The sequence below is a fragment of the Actinia tenebrosa genome, unplaced genomic scaffold (assembly GCF_029948245.1).
Source record: "Actinia tenebrosa isolate PJP-AT-01 unplaced genomic scaffold, QUT_ActTen_1.0 PGA_scaffold15__27_contigs__length_11533743, whole genome shotgun sequence".
Classification (NCBI taxonomy): domain Eukaryota; kingdom Metazoa; phylum Cnidaria; class Anthozoa; order Actiniaria; family Actiniidae; genus Actinia; species Actinia tenebrosa.
In genome coordinates, this window is record NW_028292575.1 from 10,088,536 (window position 1) to 10,104,232 (window position 15,697).

The 15,697-nt window shown below is 36.1% G+C and overlaps 1 protein-coding gene across 1 annotated transcript in view; it reads right to left on the reverse strand.

Moving 5' to 3' along the window:
- LOC116287937 (uncharacterized) overlaps positions 1 to 15,697 on the reverse strand; it is a 46,312-nt gene that overhangs the window by 21,105 nt on the left and 9,510 nt on the right. The window contains exons 13-23 of the mRNA XM_089030171.1: positions 15,123 to 15,410; positions 14,349 to 14,636; positions 13,613 to 13,951; positions 9,651 to 9,950; positions 7,718 to 8,017; positions 6,940 to 7,239; positions 6,163 to 6,462; positions 5,386 to 5,685; positions 4,604 to 4,903; positions 4,234 to 4,530; positions 20 to 319 (exon numbers count right to left, since the gene is read on the reverse strand). Coding sequence (XP_088886297.1) covers positions 20 to 319; positions 4,234 to 4,530; positions 4,604 to 4,903; positions 5,386 to 5,685; positions 6,163 to 6,462; positions 6,940 to 7,239; positions 7,718 to 8,017; positions 9,651 to 9,950; positions 13,613 to 13,951; positions 14,349 to 14,636; positions 15,123 to 15,410 — 3,312 coding nt within the window. The remainder of the gene's footprint in view (positions 1 to 19; positions 320 to 4,233; positions 4,531 to 4,603; positions 4,904 to 5,385; positions 5,686 to 6,162; positions 6,463 to 6,939; positions 7,240 to 7,717; positions 8,018 to 9,650; positions 9,951 to 13,612; positions 13,952 to 14,348; positions 14,637 to 15,122; positions 15,411 to 15,697) is intronic.

Sequence of the window (15,697 nt, forward strand, 5' to 3'; positions counted from 1 at the left end):
TTTACTAATGAATACTTACAGTTGACTGTCAGCAATGCTCCAGATGATGTATCATTACCGACATCATTCAAAGCCTGACAGGAATAGTAGCCCTCGTCAGTACGGCTCACATTGGTAATAGTAATCGAAGTACTTGTTTTATTGACTGAGGAGGGTAGTGTTACAGATACTCTGCTGTCATTAGCGGCTATTATTGGGTGACCATCTTTCAACCAGGTTACATTAGATACTGGTTTGCCTTCCAAGTAACACGTAAGGGATACATTGCTTCTCTCTACCACCGTTTTATTTGTTGGAGGAACCAATATCTTTGGAGGATCTGAGAAGAAAAGACAGAGAGGAAATTATAAGCTTAAACTTCGTGGGAACATGCAATGACTCACAGGCAGAAACTTCGCCAGAAGACTGAACAAAGTAAAAGCAACAACTGCAGCAAGTTTTGAGGCAAATTGTTGAGTGAAACATTTTATTTTCGTAACTTTATCATAACTCCCATACATTCCCTTATAAACCATACACAGAAACCTTGTTTGGGCTGCCTGTGAATGACTACGCAACCATAAGTAGTGAAACATGATACATAAAGTCGAAAAGTACCAAGGGGAGACTGCAATTGAGAAACTGACAAGGTGAAACTTAATGGTTCGGACACCACCATTCTACGCAAGATAGTAGTATCTGGGATGTTTCATTATTTAATGGATTTTTTTTTACGACAGCCAACACCTGGCCATTTGCTACTTAATTCAGTTGTTCTAAAGTCTTCGTTTTGTTGAAGAAACGAGAAGAGAAATAACCACTGTGGAACAATCACCATAGAATAAATACGAGTGCACGAGTGGTGTTTTCAGTACTCTAGCCTGATTCCAGCATTGAACTTGTACTAACATTTGAAATAAAGGATAAAGGATAAGACTTGGTGATCTTGGATGCGGGTGATGTTTACAAGAGATTATTATGTGAATGATATTAGCATAGGAAATAGCACAATCTTCTCGTACAATTAGGAATTTATAGGTACGAGTGATGAAAGGTTTGAAAATTGGGCAAGCTATTGAGCGAGTTCAATTTGAGAACTTTCAAAACATCACGAGCATCTATAAATTCCGAATTCTACGAGAAGATTGTGCGATTTATTGTTTATTATTATTATTATTTTTCTATTAAATTTAGCTTGTTCTTCTAATTATTATTGTCGTATATAATACACAATACAAACAAAACAAAAACAAAAACAAAAAGAATATATATTATTATTTTTGCACTGTAAAGACTCAAAAGAGAAACTTATCCTAATCAATCTACACTATTTGAAATGTCTTTGCTCAAAAATTTGGAAAAAGGGGACCATTTCTTTTCGAAAGATAGTTGCGCGCATTTTGATTTGGATAAAGCAATTTTTCTTTCTAAATCAAATTTAGCTTTTGCGTGCTTGAGAAAAGTTTCCTCACTTATAAAAGCGTAAAACATGTTTTGCTTTGCAATCAAAATTAAATGATTCATCAAAATATTTTTTTTGATGTTGGTTAGATAACCATACATTATCAATGCTGTAGTGATTTCAGTTTCAGCTGTAGGAGTAATTTCTGACCACCATGCTTTAAATTTGTTCCAAAAAGATTGAGATCTTTTACAAAAAATAAAGAAGTGCTTAGAAGTATGTTTTTCACGATCAGTACAAAACGGACAAATATCGTTTTCAGTGACGCCAATTTTAAATAAGTAACTTTTTAAAGGGAGTATATTGTGAATAATTTTCAACTGAAACATCGAGAGTTTAATTTCCTTTGTTACAATGAAAGGGAGTGAATATACCGTACTTAGTTCGGAAGGGCTGACACCTTCCTGAAGAATCATAGGTTGATTTGTAGGCGGTAAAAAATCCTTGCACACAAAAATCTGTCTTATGGATCTTGCACTCATTTTGGATAAATCGCAATAAGTTTTTTCATATTCGAATTTGGAGGCCGTGTTTAGAAGCTTCTTAACTGCACTCACTACTCCTTGGTACGTAAGAAAATCAGTGTGAATGCCATATTTATTCTTGAAATCAGAAAAACTTAAAAATCTGTTTTCAGCATCTAAAAGATCCTCTGTAGTCCTGATACCTTGGTTAAACCATGATTTATAATACACTGATGAATCACCGACCTTAATTAATTTGTTGTTCCAAATACTTTTTTCTAGAATACTTTTCTTTGAAGAAGTTTTTGAGTTGAAATCTTGAAGATATCTCAGAATATTCTCATAGAAGGGCGGTATACCGGTTGTGTTTAGCATCTTTACATCAAAATCGCATGTGAACAAGAAAAGTCCTCCATATCTAATTAGAGTTTCATGTGGTATTACTTTCCATTCCGCTTCTCTTCCATCTAATAACCGTTTGACCCAAGCAAGTTTGAGGGCTTTATCCATATGATTAAAAGATACCATATTCAACCCTCCCTCCTCTCTAGCGCCAATTATAGTTCTTTTCTTTATTTTGGCTGGTTTGTCTTTCCAAATGAAATTAAACGTGATCTTATCTACTTCCGTAGCAAAGTTATGTTATGAGAGAGAAAATTATTGTTTTTACAGACTAAGCTAGACATCAGTTTTCTATTTACTATTTCTTATCGTATGAAAACAAGATAAAGAACGATCAATTAGTTATTAAAAATATCGATAGAAGATTTCAGTAAGGCTACCATCACGCACAAGTTTAGATGATGGTATGCTTTGAATTTACAAGTAAACCTCTTAGCTCCTCCATTAGCATGTATACCTCAGGTTACACCCTAAACACTCTTTACCTCTTTGCTTAGTTATTTTAGCACTATTCTTTTAAATCTTATGATATAATTATTCCTCGTAGACCTTTCTATACATTTACAATATATTCACATATTACCTTTAGTTTAAGCTATTTTTAGTTCTAAGATTTTCACTTGTATTATTCTTAAATAAGATATCACACTTAGGAATTCACTATTTCCATTAGCCAATCAAGACTCAGCGATAATATCATATTGATTGTAGAATGACACCTGTCATGAAGTTATTATAAATAGAGCTTATGTAATTAGTTTAAGTCAGAAGAGTAGAGATAGAGTGAAGAAGAAGAGAAAGTAGAATAAAGATCCCGTAGCTCGTACCGAGAGCGGTCGTCCCATAACAGTTATTTGGTACCTGTAGAACGGACGCGTTATAAATAAGTTTTGACAACCCTAACGTTTTAACAATATTAATTCTACCATAAAGGGATAGATTACGTTTTTTCCAAACACAGAGGGAGCTCTTTAGTTTTTTTAATTTTTCATAAAAATTTAATTGATTGCTTAACTCGTTGTTATACGTAAAACAAATACCGAGAGCTAGAATGGGTTCCGAGGTCCAATTCAACCCGAAGGGATGAGACGTTTTGCCCTTATCCAAGCCGATCCACATCGCTTCGGTTTTATTGATATTTATTTCCAATCCCGAAATGGTTTTAAAGCTTTCTAATAGCTTCAGGAGATTTTGTATAGATTCTTCATTTTCCTTAAAACATGTTGTATCGTCGGTGTATTGCGTAAGTTTAATTTCATTGCATCTAATATTGATGCCTTTAATTTCAGAGTTATTATTAATGGCATATGCTAACATCTCAACAGCAAGCACGAAAAGTGGGCCGGACAGGGGACAACCTTGTCGAACACCACGCTTTAAAGAGATAAAATCTGAAGCATATCCGTTGTTTATTACGCAACTTGAGATGTCACTGTAAAACGTTTTAACCCAAGCGATTAATTGCGGACCAAAATTAATTTTTTTAAGAACATTAAACATATAATCCCATTCTAAAGAGTCAAAGGCTTTTTTAAAGTCAACGAAAACGACTGCTCCAGGAATGTTTAGCTTTAAAGTGTACTGCAGGATATCCGAGATTAATCGAATATTTTCTCCAATGTATCGCGATTTAACATATCCAGTTTGATTAGGGTTTATTATACAAGGCAATACCTTTTCTATTCTATTTCTATACTCATTTCGCCCTTCTGTAAACTATAATTGAAGCCATCAACCATAATTTCACCTAACTCCGGCCAAAAAAAGCGGTAAGCGATTTTTTGTTTATAATACACTCAAAAAAATTTAGCATCTTTATTGGGACCCTACAGAGTACAATTTGGGATTTAATTGTACTCCTCTTGTCCAATCAGAATGGAGAAATTTTGTAGAGTGTATTACTGAACGTTGATATCAGGTACTTACAGTTGACAGTCAATGCTGCAGCAGTTGAATTCTTTTCACCATAACTGTTTTTCACGTTACAGCTGTAACTACCCTCATCTGTTCTCTTCAAGCCATTGATCGTCAGATTAACAACCGTCCTGTCGTGTGTAGTGGGTTGAGAGACGTTCATCCTACTCGTCTCTAGAGTCAATGGGTTGTCGTTTACAAGCCAGGTTACATTAGGAGCAGGTTTGCCTTCCACTTCACATGTAAATGTGACCGATTCTCCTTCAATCCTTTTCTCGGGTTGTGGATTCACGAATATGGTTACGCCGTCTGCAAGGATAATGTTGAACATGTCTAGAACCTCTTTTACACATCAAAATAGGGATGTCTGCTTGTTACTTACAGTTGACTGTCAGCAATGCTCCAGATGAGGTATCATTACCGACATCATTCAAAGCCTGACAGGAATAGTTGCCCTCGTCAGTACGGTTCACATTAGTAATAGCAATCGTAGCAGTTGTATTACTGACTGAGGAGGGTGGAGATACAGATATTCTGTTGTCATTAGCGGCTATGATTGGGTGACCATCTTTCAACCAGGTTACATTAGATACTGGTTTGCCTTCCAAGTAACACGTAAGGGATACACTGCTTCTCTCTGCCACTGTTTTATTTGTTGGAGGAACCAATATCTTTGAAGGATCTGAAAGCAAGGAACATTAGGATCACAGAGATTTAAGCTTGAGATAATGGAAATCAATTTTATAACACCCCTAGGGGGTGTACTTGGGTGGGTAACATGACGGGGGGGGGGGGGGGGGGGGGAGTCCGACGGAGCTTCATATTGCAACCCCCCCCCAAAAAAAGACTCAAACCTGAAATTTTACACCCAAAAAAATACATGACATCAGTACGTTCCTTTAGGAACTCACACACGCCTTGCTGAAAAAAAATCTAACAAATAATTTTCTGATACAAAAATCGAACTCAGAGATGTGACGAGCCATAAAAAACGGGTTTCATTTCGAGACCTAAAAAAATACGTGGCTGGTCTCTTGACCCAAAAAAATACCAGGAACGAATTGTCAACCCAAAAAAATACGTCACACCTCCCCGTCATATTACCCACCCGAGTACACCCCCTGGGATAACACCCAAAGTTTAAGGTAGTGATTTAGTACTTACAGTTGACTGTCAGCAATGCTCCAGATGAGGTATCATTACCGACATCATTCAAAGCTTGACAAGAATAGTAGCCTTCGTCAGTACGGTTCACATTAGTAATAGTAATCGTAGCAGTTGTATTACTGACTGAGGAGGGTAGCGTTACAGATATTCTGTTGTCATTAGCAGGTATGATTGGGTGACCATCTTTCAACCAGGTTACATTAGATACTGGTTTGCCTTCCAAGTAACACGTAAGGGATACACTGCTTCTCTCTGCCACTGTTTTATTTGTTGGAGGAACCAATATCTTTGAAGGATCTGAAAGCAAGGAACATTAGGATCACAGAGATTTAAGCTTGAGATAATGGAAATCAATTTTATAACACCCCTAGGGGGTGTACTTGGGTGGGTAACATGACGGGGGGGGGGGGGAGTCCGACGGAGCTTCATATTGCAACCCCCCCCCCCAAAAAAAGACTCAAACCTGAAATTTTACACCCAAAAAAATACATGACATCAGTACGTTCCTTTAGGAACTCACACACGCCTTGCTGAAAAAAAAATCTAACAAATAATTTTCTGATACAAAAATCGAACTCAGAGATGTGACGAGCCATAAAAAACGGGTTTCATTTCGAGACCTAAAAAAATACGTGGCTGGTCTCTTGACCCAAAAAAATACCAGGAACGAATTGTCAACCCAAAAAAATACGTCACACCTCCCCGTCATATTACCCACCCGAGTACACCCCCTGGGATAACACCCAAAGTTTAAGGTAGTGATTTAGTACTTACAGTTGACTGTCAGCAATGCTCCAGATGAGGTATCATTACCGACATCATTCAAAGCTTGACAAGAATAGTAGCCTTCGTCAGTACGGTTCACATTAGTAATAGTAATCGTAGCAGTTGTATTACTGACTGAGGAGGGTAGCGTTACAGATATTCTGTTGTCATTAGCAGGTATGATTGGGTGACCATCTTTCAACCAGGTTACATTAGATACTGGTTTGCCTTCCAAGTAACACGTAAGGGATACACTGCTTCTCTCTGCCACTGTTTTATTTGTTGGAGGAACCAATATCTTTGAAGGATCTGAAAGCAAGGAACATTAGGATCACAGAGATTTAAGCTTGAGATAATGGAAATCAATTTTATAACACCCCTAGGGGGTGTACTTGGGTGGGTAACATGACGGGGGGGGGGGGGGGGGGAGTTCGACGGAGCTTCATATTGCAACCCCCCCCCAAAAAAGACTCAAACCTGAAATTTTACACCCAAAAAAATACATGACATCAGTACGTTCCTTTAGGAACTCACACACGCCTTGCTGAAAAAAAATCTAACAAATAATTTTCTGATACAAAAATCGAACTCAGAGATGTGACGAGCCATAAAAAATGGGTTTCATTTCGAGACCTAAAAAATACGTGGCTGGTCTCTTGACCCAAAAAAATACCAGGAACGAATTGTCAACCCAAAAAAATACGTCACACCTCCCCGTCATATTACCCACCCGAGTACACCCCCTGGGATAACACCCAAAGTTTAAGGTAGTGATTTAGTACTTACAGTTGACTGTCAGCAATGCTCCAGATGAGGTATCATTACCGACATCATTCAAAGCTTGACAAGAATAGTAGCCTTCGTCAGTACGGTTCACATTAGTAATAGTAATCGTAGCAGTTGTATTACTGACTGAGGAGGGTAGCGTTACAGATATTCTGTTGTCATTAGCAGGTATGATTGGGTGACCATCTTTCAACCAGGTTACATTAGATACTGGTTTGCCTTCCAAGTAACACGTAAGGGATACACTGCTTCTCTCTGCCACTGTTTTATTTGTTGGAGGAACCAATATCTTTGAAGGATCTGAAAGCAAGGAACATTAGGATCACAGAGATTTAAGCTTGAGATAATGGAAATCAATTTTATAACACCCCTAGGGGGTGTACTTGGGTGGGTAACATGACGGGGGGGGGGGGAGAGAGAGTCCGACGGAGCTTCATATTGCAACCCCCCCCAAAAAAAGACTCAAACCTGAAATTTTACACCCAAAAAAATACATGACATCAGTACGTTCCTTTAGGAACTCACACACGCCTTGCTGAAAAAAAAATCTAACAAATAATTTTCTGATACAAAAATCGAACTCAGAGATGTGACGAGCCATAAAAAACGGGTTTCATTTCGAGACCTAAAAAATACGTGGCTGGTCTCTTGACCCAAAAAAATACCAGGAACGAATTGTCAACCCAAAAAAATACGTCACACCTCCCCGTCATATTACCCACCCGAGTATACCCCCTGGGATAACACCCAAAGTTTAAGGTAGTGATTTAGTACTTACAGTTGACTGTCAGCAATGCTCCAGATGAGGTATCATTACTGACATCATTCAAAGCTTGACAAGAATAGTAGCCTTCGTCAGTACGGTTCACATTAGTAATAGTAATCGTAGCAGTTGTATTACTGACTGAGGAGGGTGGAGATACAGATATTCTGTTGTCATTAGCAGGTATGATTGGGTGACCATCTTTCAACCAGGTTACATTAGATACTGGTTTGCCTTCCAAGTAACACGTAAGGGATACACTGCTTCTCTCAACTACTGTTTTATTTGTTGGAGGAACCAATATCCTTGGAGGATCTGAAGAGAAAAAGACATAAACACTCCAAACACTTAAAAAGGTAAAGGTAATTTGTTGTACTATAATGTGGGGCGTGTTTGCCCAAATCTCCCAAGCCAGAGGCTTATGTTTAATGCGCTCTTACTATCAGTGCTGCTTTTTATGGGTATTTAAAGCTAATTAAAGCTACATAGAACAGAGAGTAGTCGAAACAGACGTGGAGTTCGTGAGGGTCGAACTATGGACCTCTAGCTCTGAAGGCCGCGCACCAAACAACTGAGCTATGCCTGCTCCTCCATATTTTGCAATTATCTAATTATGGGAGTCCTGGAATGAAACCTGCATTGCAGTAGTGAGATCCAGTGATCCAATTCCTAAGCTAGCCATCTTATCGATATTTCAGGAATTGAAAAAAGTTGGAACTGATTAAATAAACATGAAATGAATGTATGGGTGGTCTATGCTCCTAATGCATCATTCTCTCACCAATATAGACAGATTTTTAGCAAACACAATTCAGGATTCCATTTCGCCTGTTTTCATGGCCTGCTAAGGATGTCATAATGTTAATGGTGTTAAAATCCATTCGTTTGTGTGTGCCCCATCCTCTTTCATGTTGAGTTGTGTTTTCAAAATCAGTCTAATGTTGAGTTTGGGGTCGGTGGTCAACCCCTTTGTGCTCAACTTATGAGTAGAGTTTGTTTGATGTGTCATTTTCTCCTGTGTCACAAGTTTTTTCTCCAGGTTCTCTGGTCTTTCTCTCTCCGTAAAAATCAACATGTGATTTAAGAGTTGTACGCATAGAATAACTATGATAAGCCCATCTAATGTGTCCTTGAAATCTCATATGAGACTTGGTAGCTCAGTGGTTAGAGCATGGCACTGGAATCGCCAGGGCATGGTTTCAAATCCTGTTCAAGACTCAGAATTTCTTCTGAGTCTTTCAATTTGCAGCTGCATAAGTTGCTTCATATACTGCGAGAATCAGCTCAATTTGATACATTACAACCACAGTATAAATATATATATTCACATACATAGAATAACTAATGTACTGGTAGTGTGTGTGAATGACAGTGGGCAAAATATGAAACCAGTATTATACTGAATTTGCTTACCCACTTTGAAAAATGTGATTGATTGATTGATTAAATGTAAACAGCTATTTCAAAAAAATATACAACTATTTCAAAAAAAAGGTTGGCAAAGGTTCTGTTGCATTCTGTTCAAATTCCAATACGGGTGATGTGAATAAAATTAGCAAAAAATTATAAATATATGAAACTTTCCTAAACTTTGTCTGCCATTTTTCGAGTATATATTTTCTTCTGTGCTTCATTATTTAAATATATAAATAAAATACATTTCAAGTTTAGTATTAGCAACAAGCAACAGAACCTTAGTAACCATTTTTGAAATAGCTGTATATAAATATAGTAAATTAGTAAATCAGTAATAAGTAAGAATAATGGATGTTGAGTTTGCGGGACAACAATGCTAACTACAGAGAGGGGAACCTGAATGAATTGTAAGTAGCAAGTAATCATCAACGGGATGATTATTTACCAGTTACTTACTATACAGTTAAACTAACTCTTTCAGATCATGGGAATCAATAACACCTAAAGTTTGAGGTAGTGTTTTAGTACTTACAGTTGACTTTCAGCAATGCTCCAGATGAGGTATCATTACCGACATCATTCACAGCCTGACAGGAATAGTTGCCCTCGTCATTACGGTTCACATTGATAATAGTAATCTTAACACTTGTTGCATTGACTGAGGAGGGTAGTGTTACAGATACTCTGCTGTCATTAGCGGCTATTATTGGGTGACCATCTTTCAACCAGGTTACATTAGATACTGGTTTGCCTTCCAAGTTACACGTTATGGTTACATTGATTCCCTCAACTACTGTTTTACTTGTTGGGGCATCCAATATCTTTGAAGGATCTGAAAGCAGGGAATATTATAGAACACTTCAACACTCAAGTTTCACATAGTTATCTGAATAGCTGGTGTATGCATATGAGTCATACTGATAATGCCTTTAATTCTATCTGTTACTAAAGTCGGCATATTAAAACATTTAATTTGGGATGATCTCACATATATTTCCATCAAGCTAACTACTATGATCATGCAATTGTATTTAGTAAACACTACACTGTTTATTGTACAAAAATATAGCATCTACTTATATAACTGATACAAGATAAATCGAAAAAGCAAAAGCATACATACATACATACATACATACATACATACATACGTACGTACGTACATACATACATACATAACTTTATTTGGTAAAGCAGGTCAATGATAGGCAACATATAGCTGACGTGGACCTACTAATAATAAACTATATAGAAGATAATAGTCTGATAATAAGTAATTAAATGAATTATACACACATACAAATATCAATATCTAAAAAATTAACAACAGCATGAAATATTAAATATATATATATACATAATAATCAATAATAATGATAATCAGGATTTTTGTTAAAAATTACAGAGCTATCTTTCTCAAACTTAATATTTCTAATTTCATTTTTTGAATGTTTGAGTTGGTTTTTAAAAGTCTATCCCATCACTGTCACCATAGTTAATTATCTATTAACTGTGCTGTTACTACCCATGGGATACTCTAGATTCTAACTAAATAAACGACTTAGATATTATTGAGTCAAATCAACGATTATTGTTATTATATGACATTCTTTATTATCAGTGATAAATATCAGAGCAATAATTTCTGTATTGTAAGGGAAAGCGAAAGTTATATATCTTTATGATTTAAATCGTATTTTAATAATTATGAGAGTGTCAACCACACAGAAAAAAACACAATTCAGTGAGGTTAGAATTGCTTCTGTTCGACTGAGCTAGATACTAGAAAGGTTTTGTAAGTAAAACTTGCGATCATTTGTTAGGTCTGTAGTAATATTATGGTTTAGACTTTGTTTACACCATAAACGAAACATACCTGAATTTACAAAGAAGAAGAAACACAAAAAACACAATAAAAGAGAAATAGGATACTTTGGAGAGTAGGGAAACAGAAAGAAAGTGCACCTTAGTAACCAAAATCATACATCAGTCTAGTACAAATCGAAGAATCAATCGGTTTTTTTGACAAAGTTCAGAAAACCCTTCAACAAGCGTTAAAACAGAATCGAACCATAAACCCAATTAAACTTTCGATTAAATTCTTTAAAATCTTAAAATTATTTTCCGTTCACGATACTTACTATCGCCATTGATTGCTTCTGTATAAAGTGATAGTATAATGAAGAAGAGAAAAGTTGAAATGGACGAGTAAATCGTAAACTTCCTACTGGACTTCTCTTCCATTTTTATTATAGCTACATTCAAGACAACAAACGTCCCCTCCCCTCCCTACTCAGTCAGTTCTGTCACGCAAGTATGATATAATGATGACGTTATCAATCGAAATAAATGATAGCAATAAACATTATTGCGGGTTTTTAATCAAATTTGCAAAGAAATTTTAACTATTCAAACGAATTATAATCATACAAACGATGTTTTGACAAATATGAAACGATTTTGAAAGCCAGTTTCAGTGACTGCTTGAACGATTTGCTGGATTCAACACGCGGAAGACTAGACACTTTAATCCTAACTTCAAAAACACGCTAAATCCCACCAAAAATCACACCCCACTACTATCAGATAATAGTAAATAGACTAGACTACATGAAACATTCGTTAATTTGTTATGGATACGGCAGTTGCCAGGTTAAAATATGATAATTTGCAGTGCTTTAGAATCAGTCTTTCCTCTATAAACGTCAAGATGATTCCTGGTTTGACAGTGACATGTTAGACAGTTAACTCCGAAATAGGTTTAGTGCTATGACAACTGGCTGCTTATTCATAACACCCTGTTGGGCTGTGAAATTTAAAACAGAGAAAAGTACAAAAATAAGGTAGCAAAAATATGAGAGAAAAAGAAGGAACTAGAATCAAGATGATGTTGTTTTGACGTCTTTTGATGACTTCAGTGGAATATTTACGACGTAATATCAAACCAGGTGATTCATATTTACGAATGCTGCGGACGTCACGTCCTTCTAAATTTCCTCCCAAACGTTTTTTTTTCCGGGTGCTTATAAACGTCAGATTTTAGTTCCCTTGTTTTTTATTTTAAAGTTAAAAAAAACTGAATAGTAATTCTATTGTGTCGTAAAACCAACAGAATCACGTCTTTTCTATTCTGCGAATTTCTGTGAATATGAACCATTGACGAAACATGCCGTGTCGAACCGTGATTGTGACGTTGTCGTATATGAGCATTTTCATTGGCTGAGCAGTGATCTCGTGCGCTGTCATTAGTTCGTTGTCAATGCGTAACGTGGCCGTGTCGTATTCACCATTTTCCATACATCGGTCCACTGTTCAAACATGAAGTATTCAGTAGAGGCTACAAATTTGAACCCTACAGCCTCGATTAAATGCCAGTTCGTGTATGACCAGTGAACCGATGTATAGAAAACGGTGATTGTCGTGCCGCTTCAGTCATACGTAATCTATACTAATCCTACTCTAAAGAAAGCAACGTTTTGTTCGGTATTCATTTTCTTTGTAAACGTTGTACCTTATAAATAGCTCACTGTCTTTCTCTATGTAAAGTCTGAGTTATTTCTTGAAAGCTTAAATAATAAAATTCGATGTGTTTAAGACAAAGCAGTGAGTTAGCAGACGCCGTTATGATGAAAATAGGCACACATTATAAGCAAGTTTGCGTCACTAAATTGATGACGTATAAATCATAAATCAATTATCTGTCTATTACATATTATCATAAAAATCAACTTAACAAGGAAAAAACAAACAAACGAATAAACTAAAACCATTTGACTTCCAAGTCAATGATTGCTTATTAACACTGAAATAATCAATAAAAAGTTACGAATATTTTCTGATGTTTAGTAAAACTAAAGCTTAAGAGAAACTTTTTTTAATGAGCAATAATGGCAAAAAGCGCCAAAAACTAGACTTTCGTACGAGTTTTGTTCCAATTTTCGTTTTGGGTTAACACTCAAAACCTTTTTTAAACAGTTAGAAACTGATGTACTATGATAAAATGCCTGTTTGAAGCGGTATTTTCAATTGAATAAAGATGTTTTGTTGCATTTGTGTTAGAATCTTGTTTTGTCAGGCTTTTTTTTATAGAAAATATATGGGAAATAAGTAAATGAAGGCCTAAACCTCATTTTCGAATAAACCTTTTGCTTTGGGTTAACACTTTGATTCCACTTCCATCGGTCATCTCCACTTCCAAACAAGTTAAACTTTCTGAATAACAAGATCTTAGCCTTGTACAACAGCCTTTCTTCAAGAAAATATTTTTTTGCGCTCACTGCTTGAATACGAAACGAATTCTCTCTTAAACTAAAAAATATTTTGTTATTCTCACAACTTTAAATTGGTATCTAGATCATCAGTACGATACTGGATAGTTAACAATGCACACAGGTTGTCAAGAATTGATCTGTTCTAACGATAAGTAAGCCACCTACATGTAGATTATCAGTATGATACTGGATAGTTAACAATGCACACAGGTTGAAGACTTACAGTTAACCGTGATGGACGCTTTAGAAGAATTAACACTTCCAATTTTATTAGTCGCATTGCACCAGTATTCTCCCTCGTCAACTCGTTTGATATTATTGAAGGTCAAAGTGGTGGATGCAGTTGTGTCAGTAACCTTACGATAGGTAATGTCAATCAGACCTTCTTCTGTGGGTATGGGTATTTCAATTCCATTTTTCATCCACCACACGGTAAGAACTAATGATGGTTCATTGTTTTTTAAGACAGGCAGCGGTTTTCCTTCGAACAAACACGTCAGTGTATGCTTGCTACCTTCCTTCAAGGTTGTTGATTTGGGACTTTGAAGGAAACTTGGTGAATCTGTTTGTTTTTAATACCAAAAAAAGACATCATCAAGAAATGTGAAAACGGATGCAGTACAGAATACTAAAAATGGTGCGAAATGCCAAGAAAAATCAACACTCTATGCGAGAAAAAGCGGAGAAATTTAGACCGCAATAACCGATCTTAAAAATAAAACAAAAATGGCATCAGTGAGAATAGATGAGTAGCGAAGCAAAAACGTGGAACAAAATTAAACCAAGTCAGTTTAAGTCATTCTAAAAAAATAAACCAATATTTTCTTATTCATACAGTAAGCTTGAAGCTCGTGGGCTCGTGTATCCTCCATACACACTCCTTACTAAGTTCAAAATTCTATACACACAACTCTCAACTCGTGTTGTTTTTCATGGAGGGAGCCTTAATGTGTACTTACAGTTGACAATAAGCTGTGCTGATGATGATACAACACTACCGACTTTGTTGGTTGCATTGCAGCTAAAGTTTCCTTCGTCACTTCGTACCACACCAGTTATCGTCAAAATCCTACCATCACCAGAGACATTGAACCTTGAAGGTGCTGTCGTGTCTAGTTTAGCGTTGTTTTTCATCCACTGTATGGACGGTGAAGGCTTCCCACCAACAGAACAGGTAAATATTACTGTGTCTTTTTCCTTCACTTCTTCTGTTCCATTTGGTTGAATGTTTATCAATTCTGGTGGATCTGTTTTAGTGGGAATGTATCACAAATAATACAATTAATACAATTTACAAAGTTCCATAAGAAACTGCATAGATGTTAGAAGTTCTAGTTACGTTCTTTTATAATTAACGCTTTAAGGAAAAGGTTACCATAACTATGCTAATAATTAAGCTATTATTGGTTGATCAGATGATGCTTTTTTAAATGAATTGATGAAGGAAGTGAGAAATACACATATAAGTAAAGACAAAGATCAATAGAACGGTTTACATTTTAGTACTGAGATTGTAGCACTGAATATGTCAAGGGCTGGCAAGTAAGAAGTTGAAATAGATGAATATAATTCATTTTATAAGCTTTAGTAGTTATTAATAATTTTCTAAATAATATCCTGAGTCAATTCAGCAAACAAGTCGACGTTTTGTACGCATGATTAGTGGATAGAAAAGGCCAGTGATGAATACGAATGCATTACGAATTGGTGATGCTTATTGTCCATGTACTTACAGTTGACAATAAGCTGTGCTGATGATGATACAACACTACCGACTTTGTTGGTTGCATTGCAGCTAAAGTTTCCTTCGTCACTTCGTACCACACCAGTTACCGTCAAAACCCTACCATCACCAGAGACATCGAACCTTGAAAGTGCTGTCGTGTTTAGTGTAGCGTCGTTTTTTAGCCACTGTATGGACGGTGAAGGATTCCCACCAACAGCACAGGTTAATGTTACATTATCGTTTTCCTTCAGTTCTTTTCTTCCATTTGTTTGAATGGTTATCAATTCTGGTGGATCTGTTTTAGTGGGAATGTATCACAAATAATGCAATTAATATAATCTACAAATTTCCATAAGACACTGCATAGATGTTAGAAGTTCTAGTTAAGTTCTTTTATAATCCACCGTTAGTTTTAGATGTACATCGCGTATTGAAGGTTATGGATCAGGCGACTTACGATGCAGATTAATATTGAGATGAGAAAGTGTAAATGGAAATGTGTTTATTACAGTGATGTTCGACTAAAAAACGAAGAATCTTTGTCACTTTATTTTCATTCGCTTGATTCCATGACGATATAAG